Source organism: Oncorhynchus gorbuscha, linkage group LG21 (assembly GCF_021184085.1).
Source record: "Oncorhynchus gorbuscha isolate QuinsamMale2020 ecotype Even-year linkage group LG21, OgorEven_v1.0, whole genome shotgun sequence".
In the NCBI taxonomy this organism is placed as follows: domain Eukaryota; kingdom Metazoa; phylum Chordata; class Actinopteri; order Salmoniformes; family Salmonidae; genus Oncorhynchus; species Oncorhynchus gorbuscha.
The window spans coordinates 45,647,947-45,671,555 of record NC_060193.1 but is presented as its reverse complement, the minus strand read 5'-3'; the positions used below and the strand labels follow the sequence as shown (position 1 = coordinate 45,671,555).

The following is a 23,609-nucleotide window of genomic DNA, read 5'->3' as shown; positions in this document are numbered from 1 at the left end:
TCATGGCACAGGCAACAGTTTTGGCCTTAGCATTTCTTCCTAACAAAGACTATAATTAATTTGTCAGAATTTTACATAATTATGACATAACATTGAAGGTTGTGCAATGTAGCAGCAATATTTAGACTTAGAGTTGCCACCCGTTTGATTAGAACATCCAATAGTCAAAGGTATATGAAATACAAATGATATAGAGAGAAATAGTCGACTAAGAGTGTATTACCTAGTTATAACCAGCATGCTCATATTGAAGAGTAGATGACGGTTATAGAGTAAATAATAACTATACGTATGTTGTTGTCTGCCTCCACAGGACGTGGTTGGCCAGTTGGCGGAGGTGCTCAACATGGCCGAGGAGGTCCAATCAGACTTGATCTCAGAGGAGCTGCCTGAGTGGAAGAAGAGGCAGCAGAGCTCCTGTATTGGAGGACCACCCAACGCATGTCTGGACCAACTGCAGAACTGGTGAGGAGACTAGTTAATTATTTTGGGCATCTCTTATCTGATCAAGCAAAAAGATGAATTTAGGAACCCAACAAAATAAAGTATTGTTCTTATTCTGCTTCATCGTCTTCTTCCCCTGTAGGTTCACAGCGGTAGCAGAAAGCCTGCAGCAGGTGAGGCAGCAGCTGAAGGAGCTCCATAAACTAGCTCAGAAGTACACTTACGACAACGACCCAATCAAACAGCAGAAAGGCTTCCTGGAGGGGCGGGCCCTGGCACTGTTCCGGAACCTCCTAGAACAGTGAGTGACACCACACTTGTATCCCGAAGTTAAACACCCACTCTGTTTTTTGCTGCCGTTTTTGATAATTTAAATTGTATATATATGCGCCTCTATACAGTATATCACCTCAAAATTCCTTGTGTCTCTGTGGTGTGTCTTAGTTCCTTGGTGGTAGAGAGACAGCCCTGTATGCCCACATATCCACAGAGACCTCTGGTGCTGCAGACAAAGATGCAGTTCACTGTCAAGCTCAGGTAAGCACAAACACAACAGCACCTCCCGTCTGTAGTTCCTCCCATCTGTAGTTCCTATGGATCTGTCCAGACCTGGTTAAGTTTTGATTTGTATTTCCTCTCTAGATTTCTTGTGAAACTCCAGGAATTCAACTATCAACTCAAAGTGAAAGCTTTGTTTGACAAGTAAGTAAAGGAGTGTGGTGTTATTTTGTCCTGCTCTTGAATTTGTGATGCGAATACATAACTAAAGGGGGAATGCACGTTTTCTTTTCTCTCCAGGGACGTTACAGAAAAGAAAGGGTTTCGTAAGTTCAACATCTTGGGCACCAACACAAAAGTTATGACTATGGAGGAGTCAAATGGAAGCTTGGCTGCAGAGTTTTTCCACTTGGTAAGCTAGCACCATTTCAAATGGCATACAGGGCACTACGTCTGAATGAGTTGTCCCATTTGTCCATTTGGACCTGCACTGTCATCACTCTTTACAGCAGGGTTCCCCAACTGACAGTCATTTTATTTGGAGGTCAAGTGGCGGTCAAGGTGTATTTTTATTTATTTTTTACTGTAAAAACACCAGCAAATTTTAATTTTGGAAATCTGTTCCAAAGTATTCCCACGCATATTAAAAAATATATGTGACCGTATACAAATGTAAGCAAGGTTTGATATGATTGTGTTATAGTCAAATATGATATCTGGTTGGGCTTCTTGCGGTAAGTTTGTAGTCTACAAATGATTTGTAATTATGTTCTGGCACCCTGACCATCCTCTCAAGAAAATATCGGCCTGCAGCTGAATCTACAGTAGTTGATGATCCCTGCTTTACAGTTTTATTCTTTGATCTCGACACAGAGACTGCAAGAGCAGAGAGTGACTGGAAGAGGAAAGAAAGAGGTAAGAGACCTAAGAGAGCTTGTTTCTGATTGGTCTTAATGGGCTATAATGACCATGTAATCTGTACAGTATTTGTGAATTTCATGATTAGTATTAAATACATTCTGGTGTGGATTATGTTTCTGACTATGTTATTCCAGGGGCCTCTCATTGTGACAGAGGAGCTGCACTGCATCTGCTTTGAGTCGGAACTCCGCCAGTCAGGTCTGGAAATCAAACTAGGGGTAATGATCTGAAATATAGAGATTCAGGCCTACACTCTCATTTTTATGGCGCTCTGGCCTTATTTATTTGCCTTCGATTTAGTCTGGCCTCTGGTCCTTAGACCATCTCCCTGCCCATCGTGGTCATCTCCAACTGCAGCCAGCTGCCCAGTGGCTGGGCCTCCATCCTGTGGTACAACATGCTGACCAGCGAGCCCCAGGTAGTCTTCTCTCAAGGTTCCTTCTTCCTAGAGAGTTTTTCCTTGCCTTGAAGGTGCTTTGCTGGCTTACTGTCAAACACTTTGTGACAACTTGATTTTAAAATGAGTTTTTAAATAAATATGATTTTTTTTCCTTTTTTTTTTTAAAACAGAACCTGGAGTTCTTCCTGAACCCTCCGGCAGTGTCCTGGGGTCAGCTATCTGAGGTGCTGAGCTGGCAGTTTTCCTCTGTCACCAAGAGGGGGCTCAATGATGAGCAGCTAGGCATGCTGGCTGACAAACTACTGGGTCAGAAAGCACAGAGGAATCCTGAGGGCCTTATCTCCTGGACCATGTTCGGTGCTGTCAAGGTAGGTTAGGATTACAGTACACAGAATATTTGGTCCCAATTTAAACAAAGTACAACTGATAAAGGATTTATATACTGTAGCAAACATAAATGCTTCATAAACACTACATAAATGCTTCACAAATCATCTAAGTGTATATAATGCTCTTTAACCTCTTGATCCTACCTGGCACGCCATTCGTCCCATCTAGAGCTCTGGAAATGCAAATGCGCTACGCTAAATGCTAATAGTATTAGTTAAAACTCAAACGTTCATTAAAATACACATGCAGGGTATTGAATTAAAGCTACACTCGTTGTGAATCCAGGCAACAAGTCAGATTTTTTAAATGCTTTTCGGCGAAAGCATGAGAAGCTATTATCTGATAGCATGTAACGCCCCAAAAGACCCGCAGGGGACGTAAACAAAATAATTAGCATAGTCGTCGCTACACAAACCGCACAAATAAAATATAAAACATTCATTACCTTTGACCATCTTTTTTGTCGGCACTCCTAGATGTCCCATAATCACTATTGGGTCTTTTTTTCGATTAAATCGGTCCATATATAGCCTAGATATCGATCTATGAAGACTGTGTGATAAACGGAAAAAAATAGCGTTTCATAACGTAACGTCATTTTTTAAAATTCAAAAAGTCGACGAACTTTCACAAAACACTTCGAAATACTTTTGTAATGCAACTTTAGGTATTAGTACACGTTAATAAGCAATAAAATTCATCAGGAGGCGATGTCAATTATATAGGTATCTGTTTCGAAAAAATGTCTTGGAGAGAGCTCGACCAAAACATCCGGTCGGAGACCGGAGGGAATCAATTCCCTTGATTCGGTTAGACCAAGAATCAATTGCGAATCAAATGACAAGACTCTAGACAACGTGTGGAAGCTGTAGGCACTGCAACCTCGGCCTCATTTAATTCGATTCACTTTGAACAATTCCTTGAAGACGCGGATGGATATTTTTTCCATTTTCAGTGATCAGATATTCCTGCACTTTTCGATGAAACGCACGTTCTGTTATAGTCACAGCCGTGATTTAACCAGTTTTATAAACGTCTGAGTGTTTTCTATCCACACATACTAATCATATGCATATACTATATTCCTGGCCTGAGTAGCAGGGCGCTGAAATGTTGCGTGATTTTTAACAGAATGTTTGAAAAAGTAGAGGGTCGACTTAACAGGTTAAAGGGGGAAAAAACAACTCCCACTGTAGGAGTCTGTCTTGCCAAATGTGACATAATGTCCTATGCATGTTTATACACCATTTATAGAGTATGACATACACTTGAAGATGATTTGTGAAGCCTTTATGTATGCTTATATAAATCCTTTTATAAGTTGTACTTTGTTTAAAATATTTACAGTTCACAAATATATATATATATAAAGAGGACATTGAGTAAGTGTGTCAACTACAGAGCCTCCGTGAGAAGAGCTTTCCCTTCTGGCTGTGGATCGAAGACATCCTGGACCTCATCAAGAGACCTCTGCTGTCCCTGTGGAATGATGGGTGAGTTTTTCTTTACTCTTTTTGGAATTGACAATTACAAAAGCAAATAACTAGTGCTCTTTTAGGGATGACATATTAGCAGAATGGCTACATTTGGCACATTGACAGCCATGATGAACAATATGCATTGTCCCTGCCTACTAAAACAAATACAGTAATGTAAGTAATAAAGAAATGTTGCTTGTTCCCTCCCACTACAGTTGCATCCTGGGCTTTGTGAGTAAGGAGAGGGCAAAGGCCATGCTGACTGGGAAGTGTCCAGGCACGTTCCTGCTGCGCTTCAGTGAGAGTAGCAGAGACGGAGCCATCACATTCACTTGGGTGGAACACGACCTATACGGTGAGTAGCACACATGCGCACGGACACACACTGTAGCCATTTACAATTTAAAGGTGTTATAATTCAATCTATGTTTGTTTAGTTTCGTTTTTATTCTAGCAGAGTGGATTACTGGGTGGAATCCAGAAGGCAGCATGGGAGTATAGGAAAACACTACACTAAATTCTCAATAAAGAGGTCCTCAACCAACAAACTGAATTGCCCAAAAGGGACCAAATCAAACTTGATTTGTCACATGCGTCAAATACAACAAGTGTAGACCTTACTGTGAAATGCTGAATACAACAAGTGTAGACCTTACTGTGAAATGCTGAATACAACAAGTGTAGACCTTACCCTGAAATGCTTACTTACAAGCCCTTAACCAACAGTGCAGTTCTAGAAGAGTTAAGAAAATATTTACCAAATAAACTAAAGTAAAAAGTAACTCAATAACATGACAATAACGCAGCTATATACAGGGGGTACCGGTGCCGAGTCAGTGTGCGGGGGTACAGGTTAGAGGTCATTTGTACATGCAGGTAGGGGTGAAGTGACTATGCTTAGAGAATAAACAGCAAGTAGCAGCAGTGTACAAAACAAATGGAGGGGGGGTTAATGTAATAGTGGGGTGGCCATTTGATTAATTGTTCATCAGTCTTACGGCTTGGGGGTAGAAGATGTTAAGGAGCCTTTTGGTCCTAGACTTGGCTATCTGTTACTGCTTGCCGTGCGGTAGCAGAGTAATCAGTCTATGACTTGAGTGACTGGGGTCTCTGACAATTTTTTGGCCTTTCCTCTGACACCGCTTATTATAATGGGTCTGGATGGCAGGAAGCTTGGCCTGTGACGTTCTGGGCTGTACTCACTACCCTCTGTAGTGCCTTAAGGTCAGATGCCGAGCAGTTGCCATACCAGGCGGTGATGCAAGTGGTCAGGATGCTCTCGATGGTGCAGCTGTAGAACTTTTTGAGGATCTGGGGACCCATGCCAAATCTTTTCAGTCTCCTGAGGGGGAAAAGGTTTTGGCTTGCCCTCTTCACGACTGTCTTCGTGTGTTTGGACCATGATAGCTTGTTGGTGATGTGGACACCAAGGAACTTGACGCTCTTGACCTGCTCCCCGCCAGCCCTGTTGATGTTAATGGGGGTGTGTTCGGCCCGCCTTTTCCTGTAGTCCACGATCAGCTCCATTGTCTTGCTTCCATTGAGGGAGAGGTTGTTGTCCTGGCACCACACTGCCAGTTCTCTGAACTCCTTCCTATAGGCTGTCTCATTGTTGGTGGTCAGGCCTACCACTGTTCATTCGTCAGCAAACGTAATGATGGTGTCGGAATCGTGTTTGGCCACGTAGTCGTGGGTGAACAGGGAGTACAAGAGGGGACTAAATGCACACCCCTGAGGGGCCCCAGTGTTAAGGATCAGCATGGCAGACGTGTTGTTGCCTACCCTTACCACCTGGGGGCGACCCGTGAAGAAGTCCTGGATCCAGTTGCAGAGGGAGATGTTTAGTCCCAGGGTCCTTAGCTTAGTGATGAGCTTCGTGGGCACTATGGTGTTGAATGCTGAGCTGTAGTCAATGAACAGCATTCTCACATAGGTGTTCCTTTTGTCCAGGTGGGAAAGGGCAGTGTGGAGTGTGATTGAGATTGTGTCATCTGTGGATCTGTTGGGGCAGTATGCAAATTAGAGTGGGTCTAGGGTATCTGGGAGGATACTATTGATGTGAGCAATGACCAGCCTTTCAAAGCACTTCATGGCTACTGACGTGAGTGCTATGGGGCGGTAATCATTTAGGCATGTTACCTCTGCTTCCCTGGGACTATGGTGATCTGCTTGAAACATGTTGAAAATGTCAATGAAGACACTTGCCAGTTAGTCCATGCATGCTTTGAGTACATGTTCTGGTAATCCGTCTGGCCCTGCGGCCTTGTGAATGTTGACCTGTTTAAAGGTCTTGCTCACATCAGCTATCGAGAGCATCATCACACAGTCATCCAGAACAGCTGGTGCTCTCGTGCATGCTTCAGTGTTGCTTGCCTTGAAGCGAGCATAAAAGGCATTTAGCTCGTCTGGTAGGATCCCGTCACTGGTCAGCTCGTGTCTGGGTTTCCCCTTGTAGTCCGTAATAGTTTTCAAGCCCTGACATATCCGACGAGCGTCAGAGCCGGTGAAGTATGATTCAATCTTAATCCTGTATTGACGCTTTGCTTGTTTGATGGTTTGTCTGAGGGCATAGCGGGATTTCTTCTAAGCGTCTGGATTAGTGTCCCACTCCTTGAAAGCGGCAGCTCTAGCCTTTAGCTCGATGCGGATGAATCCCGGAACGTATTCCAGTCTGTGCTTGCAAAACAGTCCTGTAGTGTAGCATCCGTGTCATCTGACCACCATTGCATCCAACTGTAGATTATTCTCAAAATGGTTCTATAAATGAGGTGCAAATCAACTAAAAGCCATTTAATCCTAAATCTGTAGTGACAGAAGGAATTTCAAGAGTTAACCATCCCTGTGACGGAGTATGGTTACTCATACTTCTATATGTTAGTAACATTGTTAGGTAAATAGTTTTTTTTTTTTTTTGCAAAGGGGCTTTATAAATTAACAAAATGCAATGTTTTGACCAATGCGATGTCAAAGAGGGCCAGCCTACTTTCTGTTAGAATGCAAAGATGAATGCTAAACCTGTCGCCAGATATAGAGTTGAAGTTTACATACACTTACACGGAACCCAAACCGGCTGCGCCATCGTGCATAAATGTATTTTGTCCCACCACACCAAAAGCGATCACGACACGCAGGTTAAAATATCAAAACAAACTCTGAACCAATTATGTTAATTTGGGGACAGGTCGAGACGCATTAAACATTTATGGCAATTTAGCTAGTTAGCTTGCACTTGCTAGCTAATTTGTCCTATTTAGCTGGCTTGCTGTTGCTAGCTAATTTGTCCAGAGGATATAAACATTGAGTTGTTATTTTACCTGAAATGCACAAGATCCTCTACTCCGCCAATGAATCCACACATAAAACAGTCAACTGAATCGTTTCTAGTCATCTCTCCTCCTTCCAGGATTTTTCTTCTCTTCTCTTGACTTTATATTGTGATTGGCAACTTTCATAAATTAGGTGCATTACCGCCACTGAACTCATTCATCTTTCAGTCACCCACGTGGGTATAACCAATGAGGAGATGGCACGTGGGTACCTGCTTCTATAAACCAATGAGGAGATGGGAGAGGCAGGACTTGCAGCGCGATCTGTGTCAAAAATAGAACTGACTTCTATTTTAGCCCTTGGCAACGCAGATTCTTGTTGGCGCGTGCGAGCAGTGTGGGTTCAATAATTGAATAATATAGATCTCTAAATGTATTTTGCAGCGCACGTGACGCGAGCGGTGTCGTCAGCTTGTTAGGTTGGAGTCATAAACTTGTTTTTCAACTACTCCACACATTTCTTGTTAATAAACTGTAGTTTTGGCAAGTCGGTTAAGACATCTACTTTGTGCATGACACAAGTAATTTTTCCAATAATTGTTTAGACAGAGTATTTGACTTATAATTCACTATCACAATTCCAGTGGGTCAAAGTTTACATACACTAAGTTGACTGTGCCTTCAAACAGCTTGGAAAATTCCAGACAATGATGTCATGTCTTTAGAAGCTTCTGATAGGCTAATTGACATAATTTGAGTCAATTGGTGGTGTACCTGTGGATATATTTCAAGGCCTACCTTCAAACTCAGTGCCTCTTTGCTTGACGTCATGGGAAAATCAAAAAATCAGCCAAGACCTCAGAAAAAAAATTTGTAGACCTCCACAAGTCTGGTTCATCCTTGGGAGCAATTTCCAAATGCCTGAAGGTACCACATTCATCTGTACAAACAATAGTATGCAAGTATAAACACCATGGGACCAAGCAGCCTGATACCGCTCAGGAAGGAGATGCGTTCTGTCTCCTAGAAATGAACGTACTTTGGTGCGGAAGGTGCAAATCAATCCCAGAACAACAGCAAAGGACCTTGTGAAGATGCTGGAGGAAACGGGTACAAAAAGTATCTATATCCACAGTAAAACAATTCCTATTTCGGTATGACCAGAAAGGCCGCTCGGCAAGGAAGAAGCCACTGCTCCATAACCGCCATAAAAAAGCTAGACTATGGTTTAACTGCACTTGGGGACAAAGATCGTACTTTTTGGAGAAATGTCGTCTGGTCTGATGAAACAAAAATAGAACAGTTTGGCCATAATGAACATCGTTATGCTTGGAGGAAACCGGGTTAGCCGAAAAACACCATCCCAACCATGAAGCATGGGGGTATAGGCATCATGTTGTGGGGTGCTTTGCTGCAGGAGGGACTGGTGCAATTCACAAGATAGATGGCATCATGAGGGGGGAATATTATGTGGATATATTGGAAGCAACATCTCAAGACATCAGTTAGGAAGTTAAAGCTTGGTGGTAAATGGGTCTTCCAAATGGACAATGACCCCAAGCATACTTCCAACGTTATGGCAAAATGGCTTAAGGACAACAAAGTCAAGATATTGGACTGGCCATCACAAAGCCCTGACCTCAATACTATAGAACAGTTGTGGGCAGAACTGAAAAGGCGTGTGTGAGCAAGGAGGCCTACAAACCTCACTAAGTTACACCAGCTCTGTCAGGAGGAATGGGCCAAAATTCAACTTATTGTGGAAGGCTACCCAAAACAACATTTGACCCAAGTTAAACAATTACCAAATACATTTACCATGAACCAAATACTAATTGAGTGTATATAAACTTCTTACCCACTGGGAATGTGATGAAAGAAATTAATGCTGAAATAAATAATTCTCTGTACTATTATTCTGACATTTCACATTCTTAAAATAAAGTGGTGATCCTAACTGACCTAAGACAGGGAATTTTTACAAGGATTAAATGTCAGGAATTATGAAACTGATTTTAAATGTATTTGGCTAAGGTGTATGTAAACTTCCGACTTCAACTGTACCTGTCACCCATGTTCCACAGATAAGCCTGCATTCCATGCTGTGGAGCCTTATACCAAGAACAAGCTGTCTGTCATCTCTCTACCTGAAATCATCCGCAACTACAAAGTGATGGCAGCTGGGAACATCCCAGAGAACCCACTCTGCTTCCTCTACCCAGACATCCCTAAAGACGAGGCCTTCGGAAAGTTCTATACCAGGGCCTCAGAGGGTAAGCAGCCAGCAACCTTTAAAAACATTTTTTTTTGTTCCTGATGCTTTCCTTTATCTCTCAAATGCTTTTCAGACACCTCAAACCATACTTCATTTTGATTTATTTTTGGCCATGTATGAGTTGGTCTCCTGAGTGGCGCAGGGGGCTAAAGCGCTGCATCTGGAGCCGCAGCGTAGCCTAGTGGTTAGAACGTTGGACTAGTAACCGGAAGGTTGCGAGTTCAAACCCCCGAGCTGACAAGGTACAAATCTGTCGCTCTGCCCCTGAACAGGCAGTTAACCCACTGTTCCCAGGCCGTCATTGAAAATAAGAATATGTTCTTAAGTGACTTGCCTGGTTAAATAAAGGTAAAATTTTGTTTAAAATTGTTTAAAAAAATCTGTGCTAGAAGCGTCACTACAGACACCCTGGTTTGAATCCAGGCTGGATCATGGATTGGGAGTCCCATAGGGCGGCGCACAATTGGCTCTGCGTTGTTTTGGAATTACCTGGATTTATGCATGAATTGGTCATAAAATTTGCTCTGATCTTCATCTAAGTCACAACAATAGACAAACACAGTCTGCTTAAACTAATAACACACAAGAAATATACGTTTTCATTATATACGTTTTTTTCAATTCTACTTTTTTTTTATTGAACACACTGTAAACATTTGCTGTGTAGGGTGGACAAAATATGTGAACCCTTGGATTTAATAACTGGCTGACCCTCCTTTAGCAGCAATAAACTCAACCAAACGTTTTCTGTGGTTGCGGATCAGACCTGCACAACGGTCAGGAGGATTTTTGGAGCATTCATCTTTTTGGGTTCTTATTTTTCAGAGAAACTTTAACCAAGTTTATTCTTCCCAAAGGTTCTTTACATCTGAAAACAGACAGCAAAACATTTCAGACACAGTATATGAACATCCTACTTAAGACACCCCTCTTCCTTACAGTTTATGTTCTCCACAGGAATGAAGGTAACCAGATAACAACCCTGATTACTCCCTTAAGGGGAACTGACCTCACCTCCTGACCCACAGATATCCCTATGTCTTCCCTATATCAACACATTGCCCTCCTCTCCTCCATCAAACACATTCCAAAACCTTCTGGCTTTTTACAAACTCTTTATATTCAAGGCTTTGTCTCTATCGTTTATTTAATATCTCAATGTTCAAAGTTTAGCCGACTCCAACAATCTTTACAAAACTGTTTTAGTTAAGCAATATTCTTAGGATGTCTGGTGTGAACCTGCTATTGAGGTCATGCCACAAGCATTTTAAATTGGGTTGAGGTCAGGTCTCTTACTGGTTCACTCCATAAGGCGTATTTTCTTCTGTTGAAGCCATTCTGTTGTTGATTTACTTCTGTGTTTTGGGTTGTTGTCCTGTTGCATCAACCAACTTCTGTTGAGCTTCATTTGGCAGACGGATAGCCTTCCATTGTCCTGCAAAATGTCTTGATAAACTTTGGGAATACATTTTTCCGTCGACGATAGCAAGCTGTCCAGGCGCAGCAAAGCAGCCCCAAACCACGATGCTCCCTCCACCATACTTTACAGTTGGAATTAGGTTTATTGATGTTGTGCTGTGCCATTTTTTTTCTCCGCACGTAGTGTTGTGTGTTCCTTCCAAACAACTCAACTTTAGTTACATTTTTCCACAGAATATTTTGCCAGAAGTGCTATGGAACATCCAAGTGCTCTTTTGTGAACTTTTTGGTCAGCACTGGCTTCTTCTGTGGTGTCCTCCCATAAACACCATTCTTGTTTAGTGTTTTACGTATCGTAGACTCGTTAACATAGATGTTACCATGTTCCAGAGATCTCTGTAAGTCTTTAGCTGATACTCTAGGATTATTCTTAACCTCATTGAGCATTCTGTGCTGTGCTCTTGTAGTCATCTTTGCAGGACGGCCACTCCTAGGGAGAGTAGCGACAGTGCTGAACTTTTTCCATTTATTGACAATTCGTCTTACCGTGGACTGATGAACATCAAGGCTTTTAGAGGTACTTTTGTAACCCTTTCCAGCTTTATGCAAGTCAACAATTCTTAATCTTAGGTCTTCTGAGATCACTTTTGTTCGAGGCATGGTTCACATCTGGCAATAATTCTTGTGAATAGCAAACTCAAATTGTGAGTTGTTTTTTTTATAGGGCAGGGCAACTCTAACCAACATCTCCAATCTCGTCTCATTGATTGGACTCCAGGTTTGCTCCTTTTGGTGAAGTCATTAGCCTAGGGGTACTTTTTCCAACATACACTGTGAATGTTTCAATTATGTATTCAATATAGACAAGAGAAATACAATCATTTATTTGTGTGTTACTAGTTTAAGCACGCTGTTTGTCTATTGCTGTGACTTAGAAGAAGATCAGACCACATTTTACGAGGTAGTTCTAAAGTTTTTTTGGGGGGTATACCTACAGAGGTCCTAAAAATAGCTGGTCCATCTTATGATCAAATTAAAACAATTCTATATGTTAGCTTTATAGATATCGTCTCAGACTCCTAGGGGTTAAGCTTGTGGGTGTCGTAGAGCAAAACAGCTGACCCGTTTGTGTGAGTCTCAGCTTTCCATAGTGGGGTGATTTTGTTTCTGGCTTAAACCATTCGGAGTTTACTGACGTTTTCGTGGGAAGAAAAACAAAGTCTGCATGCCGACGGGACGGACTTCAAACGAGTCCCGTGAAGCTTGTCGTAGACTAAAACGGCCATGAGTCTCAGCTTTCCATAATGGAGTCACTCCGCTGTAGAGCTGCCTGATTCCACCGCAGATGGGGTAAACCGACATCGGCGGATGTTGTGTATTGAGACGCAGTTCAGGCAAAAACAAAAGTCTCTAGGTTGAACAGACAGAATAGTTTTCCACGCAGGCACTTACATCGACTATAGGCACATATCAAATATAAGTGTTTACAAAATAATAAGACATTTCACATTAGATTTTTAATTCCTATAATTCTATAATGTTGGTCAGAAAATGGAAGTGAAGAGATTAGGCTTTCTGTTTAAAATCCCCTCAATAACCATGATGTCTGGTAAACCTTTGGGGATGTTTATTATGAACAACACTCGAGATGCACGATATATTGGTGAGCATTTCGGAATCGGACGATATTAGCTGAAAAGGCCAACATCGTCATGTCTAGTTTAACGCCGATGTGCAAAACCGATGACAAAGCTAATGTGCATACCTATATAACATAGGTCGATGACGTAATGACGCCACGACAAATACAGTGCTACACAGAACAAAAGCAGAAAATACTAAGCATACACTTCCAACAACTAAACAAGTTCAAGACCAGCAGTCGTTTTAAAGGATTAGAAAATTTAAGCGAGACAACTAGAAGGCGAAATCCATTAATGCCAAGATAGTGGAATCCATTGCCCTTGACAATCAACCGTGCGTTGTCGTGGATGATGTTGGCTTTTGCCGACTGGTCGAGCCCCGGTAGACACTATTTTTCAGATGTTGCCCTACCGGAGTTACACATTATTGTTGAAACTCACATCCGTGAGAGTCGCTGCTATTAGCTTCACGACTGACATTTGGACCAGCGACGTCAGCCCCATGAGCATTATGAGTCTGACAGCACAGAGTGTCGACAAGGATTTTGAACTGAGGAAAGCTGTTTTGCATGCTCAAGAATGTGCTGGTTTTCATACCGCTGCTGCCATTTCAATGGCATTTTAAGAACATGTTTGAAACTGGGAAACATGAACACTCCTAGCTCCATTCGAACAACTGACTCGAGAAATAAGCTCAACTGCATCTGCAGCGGACGTGATACCCTCTGTCATGGTATTGAAACGCCTGCTCAACGAAATTGCAGACACAGACCGTTGGGTTAACTTACAAAAGTCCTTGAGGCTGTGAACAAGCAATTTGGTGGTATTCTCTCTGAGCCACTTTACTGTGTCACCACCATGCTCGACGCTAGGTACAAGGACCGCTACTTCGATGCAGACAAACATGGTTTATGTGAAATGTTACATACATAGCTGGACAAAATGGAAAAAGACACAATGATAGTGCGTACCGAGGAAAAGAGGCCACGGGCAGACAGAGCTGAAACTTCACTGCTTGACATGCATGATGAAATCCTGGTTGAGAATGAAACAACTGAATAAATGAACAATGAAACAGCACTGCAAGTAAGTTAAAATAGGTTTTGATTATGTTTTACTGGTAATGGGGACATACAGTGCCTTGCAAAAGTATTCACCCCTGTGGCATTTTTCCTATTTTGCTGCATTACAACCTGTAATTTAAATGGATTTTTATTTGGATTTCATGTAATAGTCCAAATGTGGTGACGTGAAATGGAAAATAATTACTTGTTTCAAAAAAATACCAAATGGAAAAGTGATGTGTATGTATTCACCCCCTTTGCTATGAAGCCCCTAAATAAGATCTGGTGCAACCAATTACATTCAGAAGTGACATAATTAGTTAGATTGCACACAGGTGGACTTTATTTAAGTGTCACATGATCGGTCACATGATCTTAGTGTGTGTGTGTGTGTGTGTGTGTGTGTGTGTGTGTGTGTGTGTGTATATATATATACACCTGTTCTGAAAGGCCCCAGAGTCTGCAACACCACGAAGCAAGGGACACCACCAAGCAAGCGACACTATGAAGACCAAGGAGCTCTCCAAACAGGTCAGGGACAAAGTTGGGGAGAAGTACAGATCAGGGTTGGGTTATAAAAAAATATCTGAAACTTTGAACATCCCACGGAGCACGATTTAAATCCATTATTAAAAAATTGAAAGAATATGGCACCACAACAAACCTGCCAAGAGAGGGCTGCCCACCAAAACTCATGGACCAGGCAAGGAGGGCATGAATCAGAGAGGCAACAAAGAGACAAGGTTACCCTGAAGGAGCTGCAAAGCTCCACAGCTGAGATTGGAGTATCTGTCCATAGGACCACTTTAAGCCGTACACTCCACAGAGCTGAGCTTAGCAGAAAACTTGGCCAGAGAAAAATAAGTAAACATGTTTGGCAAAAGGCATGTGGGAGACTCCCCAAACATATGGTCAGATGAGACTAAAATGTATCTTTTTAGCCATCAATGAAAACGCTATGTCTGGTGCAAACCCAACACCTTACATCACCCTGAGAACTCCATCCCCACAGTGAAGCATGGTGGTGGCAGCATCATGCTGTGGGGATGTTTTTCATCGACAGGGACTGGGAAACTGGTCAAAATTGAAGGAATGATGGATGGTGCTAAAAAATGCAAGGAAACCTGTTTTCAGTATTCCAGAGATTTGAGACTGGGACGGAGGTTCACTTTCCAGCAGGACAATGACCCTAAGCATACTGCTAAAGCAACACTCGAGTGGTTTAAGGGGAAACATTTAATGTCTTGGAATGGCCTAGTCAAAGCCCAGACCTCAATCAAATTGAGAATCTGTGTTATGACTTAAAAGATTGCTGTACACCAGTGGAACCCATCCAACTTGAAGGAGCTGGAGCAGTTTTGCCAGTGGCTAGATGTGCCAAGCTTATAGAGACATACCCCAAGAGACTTGCAGCTGTAATTGCTGCAGAAGGTGGCTCTACGCCTCCCGGGTGGCGCAGTGGTTAAGGGCGCTGTACTGCAGTGCCAGCTGTGCCATCAGACTCCGTGGGGTGACGCACAATTGTATCGGAGGACTCATGACTTTCAACCTTCGTCTCTCCCAAGCCCGTACGGGAGTAGTGGCGATGAGACAAGATGGTAGCTACTAAAAACAATTGGATACCACAAAATTGGGGAGAAAAAGGGGTAAAATTCAACAACAGTGGCTCTACAAAGTATTGACTTTGGGGGGGGTGAATAGCTATGCACGCTCAAGTTTTCAGTTCATTTTGTCTTATTTCTTGTTTGTTTCACAAATGTATTTATTTTGAATCTTCAAAGTGGTAGGCATGTTATGTAAATCAAATGATACAACCCCCCCCCCAAAAAATATATATTTTAATTCCAGGGTGTAAGGCAACATAATAGGAAAAATGCCCAAGGGGGGTGAATACTTTCACATGCCACTGTATGTAAATGCTAACAAAATTACTTTTTGGTCAGTGTGGTGTGTGTATCCTTTCTATTTAACTAGACAAGTCAGTTCAGAACAAATTCTTATCTACAGTGATGGCCTAACCCGGACAACGCTGGGCTAATTGTGCGCCGCCCTATGGGACTCCCAATAACAGCCGGATGTGATACAGCCTGGATTCCAGCCAGGGACTGTAGTGACGCCTCTTGCACTGAGATGCAGTGCCTTAGACCACTGCGTCCGTGTGTGTATGTGTTAACTATTTAACTGTACTAGAATGCTTAAAAGGCAGCTAAAAATGGTTAATATTGGTTATCGGTATCGTTTTTTGGGGGGCAAGGAAGATATCGGTATCGGACAAAAATGTACTATCGGTGCATCCCTAAACAACACCTCTTAATCATCCATCTTGTCCACCATTTTGTTTTTCAGCATCAGAGCCCATGGATGTGGAGAGTCCCACTGGCACAGGATACATAGAGAAAGGTTTCATACCAGTGTCGGAAGTGTAAGTTTGGAGTAGGCTACCCTTCAAACGTTACAGTGGGGAGAACAAGTATTTGATACACTGCCGATTTTGCAGGTTTTCCTACTTACAAAGCATGTAGAGGTCTGTAATGTTTATTATAAGTACACATAAGTCAACTGTGTGAGACGGAATCTACAACAAAAATCCAGAAAATCACATATGATTTTAAAGTAATTCATTTGCATTTTATTGCATGACATAAGTATTTGATACATCAGAAAATAATCATTTTAATATTTGGTATAGAAATCTTTGTTTGCAATTACAGAGATCATACATTTCCTGTAGTTCTTGACCAGGTTTGCACACACTGCAGCAGGAATTTTCAGGTTTCGGGGCTGTCACTGGGCAATATGGACTTTCAGCTCCCTCCAAAGATTTTCTATTGGGTTCAGGTCTGGAGACTGGCTAGGCCACTCCAGGACCTTGAAATGCTTCTTACGGAGCCACTCCTTAGTTGCCCTGGCTGTGTGTTTCAGGTCGTTGTCATGCTGGAAGACCCAGCCATGACCCATCTTCAAAGCTCTTATTGAGGGAAGGAGGTTGTTGGCCAAGATCTCGCGATACGTGGCCCCATCCATCCTCCCCTCAATTCGGTGCAGTCGTCCTGTCCTCTGCAGAAAAGCATCCCCAAAGAATGATGTTTCCACCTCCATGCTCCACTGTTGGGATCGCGTTCTTGGGGTTGTACTCATCCTTCTTCTTCCTCCAAATACGGCGAGTGGAGTTCAGACCAAAAATCTCTATTTTTGTCTCATCAGACCACATGACCTCCCATTCCTCCTCTGGATCATCCAGGTGGTCATTGGCAAACTTCAGACGGGCCTGGACATTCGCTGTCTTGAGCAGGGGGACCTTGCGTGCGCTGCAGGATTTATCCATGACGGCGTAGTGTGTTACTAATGGGTTTCTTTGAGACTGGTCCCAGCTCTCTTCAGGTCAGTGACCAGGTCCTGCCGTGTAGTTCTGGGCTGATCTCTCACCTTCCTCATGATCATTGATGCCCCACGAGGTGAGATCTTGCGTGGAGCTCCAGACCAAGGGTGATTGACCATCTTGAACTTCTTCCATTTTCTAATAATTGAGCCAACAGTTGTTGCCTTCTCACCAAGCTGCTAGCCTATTGTCCTGTAGCCCATCCCAGCCTTGTACAGGGCTACAATTTTACCCCTGATGTCCTTGCACAGCTCTCTGGTCTTGGCCATTGTGGAGAGGTTGGAGTCTGTTTGAGTGTGTGGACAGGTGTCTTTTATACAGTTAACAAGTTCAAACAGGTGCAGTTAATACAAGTAATGAGTGGAAAGCTGGAATTCTTACTGGTTGGTAGATGATCAAATACTTATGTCATGCAATAAAATGCAAATGAATGACTTTAAAATCATATAATGTGATTTTCTGGATTTTTCTGTATCTCACAGTTGAAGTGTACCTATGATAAAAATTACAGACCTCTACATGCTTTGTGATAGGAAAACATGCAAAATTGGCAGTGTATCAAATAATTGTTCTCCCCACTGTACATATTTCTTAATCTATAACAGGAAGACATTTTATTTGCAATGTTCTGGTTTGGGTATAATCCATAATCTGATTTAATTAACCCTTATTTTGCAATGTGTTTTAGTCACCCATCTAGACTGCAAGACAAGATGATGCTCATGTCGCCAGACGAGTTTGAAGAGCTGGAACATTTGCTCCATTGATGTAGTGGAAGTCCTAAGAATATTGATACTGCTGTCGTAAATGCAATTTCCTCTCTGGCTCTTTACTGTGATATTCAGCATTACTATGTCAAGGGAAATATACACTCTTAGAAAAGGGTTCCAAATGGTTCTGTGGCTGTCCCCATAGGAGAACCCTTTTTGGTTCCAGGTAGAGCCATGTAAGGTTCCATGTAGAACCCTTTGTGGAAAGGGTTCTACATGCAACCCAAAAGGGTTGTACCTGGATCCAAAAGGGTTTTTATTTGGAACCAAAATGGGTTATTTTAAGGGTTCTCCAATGGGGACCGCAAAGAACCCTATTTGGTTCTAGATGGCACCCTTTTTTCTAAGAGTGTAGTATTATTTATAACAAAGCTATCTACGCAAAACAAAAAATATATACGCAAAGTAAATGTAAAGTGGGTCCCATGGTTCATGAGCTGAAATAATAAATAATTTTTCAGATTCACAAAGAGCTTATTTCTCTAAAATTATGAGCACATATTTGGTTACATCCCTGTTAGAGAGCATTTCTCCTTAGCCAAGAGAATCCATCCGCCTGATAGGTGTGGCATATCAAAAAGCTGATTAAACAGCATGATCATTACACAGGTGCACAGGTGCTGTGGACAATAAAAGGCCACTTTAAAATGTGCAGTTTTGTCACCCAACACAATGCCTCAGATGTCTCAAGTTCTGATTGAGTGTGCAATTGGCATGCTGACTACAGGAACCAGAGCTGTTGACAGAGAATTTAATGTTAAGTTCTCTATCATAAGCTGCCTGCAACGTCATTATAGAGAATTTGGTAGTATGTCAAACCAGCCTCAGAACCGCAGACAATTTGTAACTACACCTGTGGGATTGTCTGAGGAGTATTTCTGTCTTTAATAAAGACATTTTGTGGCAGAAAACTAATTCTGATTGGCTGCCCAGTGGGTGGACACCCCTGCCCGGTCATGTGAAATCCTAATTAATTTATTTCAATTGACTGATTTACATATATGAGCTATAACTCAGTAAAATCTTTGAATTTTTTGTGTTTATATTTAGGTTCAGAATACATATGTTATATTTCAGGATGTTGTGCATCCATGGAAACAATCTGAATTCATGTAAACATAACAGGTCTGAAAACAGCTTGTCCCAAAAAAGTGGTTTATTGACAACTTTACCCTGGTGTGGGGTAAATTGAGCATAGGGACAGGGTAAATTGAGCCACCTTGGGGTAAGTGGGCGATGGTGTCCTCTGACAGTGTTCAATTAATTGAATGAGGTTGTGGTATATCTTAAATGAATGCCTACATTCCGATATACTGTAGATCTCTCTGTTCAGTATCACTTAGCCTTCCATTTCTTGACCAGTTGTCTGGGACAGAGATGTTGTTTCATTGTGCCAATTCATAGGCAAGTACTCTACATTTTAAGGTTACTAAGCCCATGAAACAGATCTGCGAGGTTCTTTATGTTCAGCAAGCTCAGACTCCATGTCGTCAGATATGAACATGTGTGTCTCTGCTACTCTATAATATCCTCTCTTTCACACCAATACATGTTAGTTCTCTTTTTGTTATCAACGTAACTCTTCAGTGTCCTTCAGTTTATCTTCTCATCCCTTACTGCTGCTCAAATGGACTTCTTCCCTTCTCTCACTGACCTGGCTGCTCTCTTAAGAACCTCAAGGGGGGGGGGGGGTTAGACCCCTGCGTGCTTTACATTTGTATACACGGCCCCACGGGGTCTGCTCTTTAAATAAAAAATGCACTCAAGTTCATATGCATGACACATTGCAAAATTACTTAGAATATTATGCATAAAACTGACAAAATGTAATCATAATTTGTATAGGGTATGGTAGCCATTGACTCAACTTACCCCAAGGCAAACATTTTGACAATATTAGCCTACACAGCTACAAGGATGCGCTTTTATGCTACACTATATGGCCAAAAGTATGTGGACACCTGCTCATAAAGCATTTCATTCCAAAATCATGGGCATTAATATGGAGTTGGTCCCCCCCCCCTTTGCTGCTATAACAGCCTCCACTGTTCTGGGAAGGCTTTCCACTAGATGTTGGAACATTGCTGCAGTGATTTGCTTCCGATTAGAGGACCACCTTTCCAAGTTTTATGTGTGCTTGTTTTTTTTTTAAATGGTCAAGTGAATAAACTTAACATTCAGCCACAAGCATTAGTGAGGTCGAGTACTGAAGTTGGGCAATTAGACCTGGCTCCCAGTCGGCATTCCAATTCATCCCAAAGGTGTTCGATGGGGTTGAGGTCTGGTCTCTATGCAGGCCTGTCAAGTTCTTCCACACTGATCTTGACAAACCATTTCTCTATGGACCTCAATTTATGCACCAAGGTATTGTCATGCTGGAACAGGAGAGGGCCTTCCCCAAACTGTTGCCACAAAGTTGGAAGCATAGAATGTTCTAGAATGTCATTGTATGCCGTAGCATTAAGATTTCCCTTCACTGGAACTAAGGGACCTAGCCCAAACCAGGAAACAGCCCCCAGACCATTACACCTCCTCCACCAGACTTTACAGTTGGCACTATGCAATCGGGCAGGTAGCATTCTCCAAATCCAGATTTGTCCGTCCGACTGCCAGATGGTGGAAAGTGATTCAGAGTTTGAGAAGACACTGGACTTGGAATGCAACTGAGCCGATGGACAGGCAGGACCTGCTCTTTTAGACCAGAAGATATGTTTTATACTGAAGCAAAATTGCATACTGTACACCTACTACATTTCCCCTTTACTCTCCTTCCATTTCCAATTTCAGTTTTGTCACATTTCAGAATTTTATTTTATTTTATTGTACAGAGCAAGGGTTGTGGAAATTCACAACTAAGGCCTCAAACTCAATGTAAATTAATACATCTTTATTATCGGTTAACTGGAGAGGTTCACAAACTCAATCCAAGCTTGATGAAAACTGTGAAAAGGGCGTTCCCTTTGTCATTATATACTGCTACACAAACAAGTCATCAAATCAAATTTATTTATATAGCCCTTCGTACATCAGCTGATATCTCAAAGTGCTGTACAGAAACCCAGCCTAAAACCCCAAACAGCAAGCAATGCAGGTGTAGAAGCACAGTGGCTAGGAAAAACTCCCTAGAAAGGCCAAAACCTAGGAAGAAACCTAAAGAGGAACCAGGCTATGTGGTGTGGCCAGTCCTCTTCTGGCTGTGCCTGGTGGAGATTATAACAGAACATGGCCAAGATGTTCAAATGTTCATAAATGACCAGCATGGTCGAATAATAATAAGGCAGAACAGTTGAAACTGGAGCAGCAGCACGGCCAGGTGGACTGCAGACAGCAAGGAGTCATCATGTCAGGTAGTCCTGGGGCATGGTCCTAGGGCTCAGGTCCTCCGAGAGAGAGAAAGAAAGAGAGGAGAGAATTAGAGAACGCACACTTAGATTCACACAGGACACCGAATAGGACAGGAGAAGTACTCCAGATATAACAAACTGACCCTAGCCCCCCGACACAAACTACTGCAGCATAAATACTGGAGGCTGAGACAGGAGGGTCAGGAGACACTGTGGCCCCATCCGAGGACACCCCCCGGACAGGGCCAAACAGGAAGGATATAACCCCACCCACTTTACCAAAGCACAGCCCCCACACCACTAGAGGGATATCTTCAACCACCAACTTACCATCCTGAGACAAGGCTGAGTATAGCCCACAAAGATCTCCGCCACTGCACAACCCAAGGGGGGGGCGCCAACCCAGACAGGATGACCACATCAGTGAATCAACCCACTCCGGTGACGCACCCCTTCCAGGGACGAGCCCAGTAAGCCAGTGACTCAGCCCCTGTAATAGGGTTAGAGGCAGAGAATCCCAGTGGAAAGAGGGGAACCGGCCAGGCAGAGACAGCAAGGGCGGTTCGTTCCCCAGAGCCTTTCCGTTCACCCTCCCACTCCTGGGCCAGACTACACTCAATCATATGACTCACTGAAGAGATGAGTCTTCAGTAAAGACTTAAAGGTTGAGACGGAGTTTACGTCTCTGACATGGTTAGGCAGACCGTTCCATAAAAATGGAGCTCTATAGGAGAAATCCCTGCCTCCAGCTGTTTGCTTAGAAATTCTAGGGACAATTAGGAGGCCTGCGTCTTGTGACCGTAGCGTACGTGTAGGTATGTACGGCAGGACCAAATCAGAGAGATAGGTAGGAGCAAGTCCATGTAATGCTTTGTAGGTTAGCAGTAAAACCTTGAAATCAGCCCTTGCGTTGACAGGAAGCCAGTGTAGGGAGGCTAGCACTAGAGTAATATGATACATTTCTTTGGTTCCAGTCAGGATTCTAGCAGCCGTATTTAGCACTAACTGAAGTTTATTTAGTGCTTTATCCGGGTAGCCGGAAAGTAGAGCATTGCAGTAGTCTAACCTAGAAGTGACAAAAGCATGGATTAATTTTTCTGCATCATTTTTGGACAAAGTTTCTGATTACGTAGATGGAAAAAAGCTGTCCTTGAAATGGTCTTGATATGTTCTTCAAAAGAGAGATCAGGGTCCAGAGTAACACCGAGGTCCTTCACAGTTTTATTTGAGACGATGGTACAACCATTAAGATTAATTGTCAGATTCAACAAAGATCTCTTTGTTTCTTGGGACCTAGAACAAGCATCTCTGTTTTGTCCGAAATTAAAAGTAGAAAGTTTGCAGCCATCCACTTCCTTATGTCTGAAACACATGCTTCTAGCAAGGGCAATTTTGGGGCTTCACCATGTTTCATTGAAATGTACAAATCAAATCAAATTTTATTTGTCACATACACATGGTTAGCAGATGTTAATGCGAGTGTAGCGAAATGCTTGTGCTTCTAGTTCCGACAATGCAGTGATAACCAACAAGTAATCTAACTAACAATTCCAAAACTACAGTCTTATACACAGTGTAAGGGGATAAGGAATATGTACATAAGGATATATGAATGAGTGATGGTACAGAGCAGCATACAGTAGATGGTATCGAGTACAGTATATACATATGAGATGAGTGTGTAGACAAAGTAAACAAAGTGGCATAGTTAAAGTGGCTAGTGATACATGTGTTACATAAGGATGCAGTCGATGTTGTAGAGTACAGTATATACATATGTATATGAGATGAATAATGTAGGGTAAGTAACATTATATAAGGTAGCATTGTTTAAAGTGGCTAGTGATATATTTACATCATTTCCCATCAATTCCCATTATTAAAATGGCTGGAGTTGGGTCAGTGTCAATGACAGTGTGTTGGCAGCAGCCACTCAATGTTAGTGGTGGCTATTTAACAGTCTGATGGCCTTGAGATAGAAGCTGTTTTTCAGTCTCTCGGTCCCAGCTTTGATGCACCTGTACTGACCTCGCCTTCTGGATGATAGCGGGGTGAACAGGCAGTGGTTCGGGTGGTTGATGTCCTTGATGATCTTTATGGCCTTCCTGTAACAACGGGTGGTGTAGGTGTCCTGGAGGGCAGGTAGTTTGCCCCCGGTGATGCGTTGTGCAGTCCTCACTACCCTCTGGAGAGCCTTACGGTTGAGGGCGGAGCAGTTGCCGTACCAGGCGGTGATACAGCCCGCCAGGATGCTCTCGATTGTGCATCTGTAGAAGTTTGTGAGTGCTTTTGGTGACAAGCCGAATTTCTTCAGCCTC

At 42.6% G+C, this 23,609-nt stretch overlaps 1 protein-coding gene across 1 annotated transcript in view; it reads left to right on the top strand.

Annotated features, from left to right (window-relative positions):
- Positions 1-19,600, top strand: part of LOC124007667 — a 41,456-nt gene extending 21,856 nt beyond the window's left edge. Inside the window, 14 exon segments of the mRNA XM_046318343.1 lie at positions 314-465; positions 587-745; positions 889-981; positions 1,087-1,146; positions 1,243-1,354; positions 1,816-1,857; positions 1,998-2,081; positions 2,183-2,281; positions 2,434-2,631; positions 4,055-4,146; positions 4,347-4,486; positions 9,482-9,670; positions 16,145-16,220; positions 17,866-19,600. Coding sequence (XP_046174299.1) covers positions 314-465; positions 587-745; positions 889-981; positions 1,087-1,146; positions 1,243-1,354; positions 1,816-1,857; positions 1,998-2,081; positions 2,183-2,281; positions 2,434-2,631; positions 4,055-4,146; positions 4,347-4,486; positions 9,482-9,670; positions 16,145-16,220; positions 17,866-17,944 — 1,575 coding nt within the window. The 3' untranslated portion in view covers positions 17,945-19,600.
- The last annotated feature ends 4,009 nt before the right edge of the window (positions 19,601-23,609 follow it).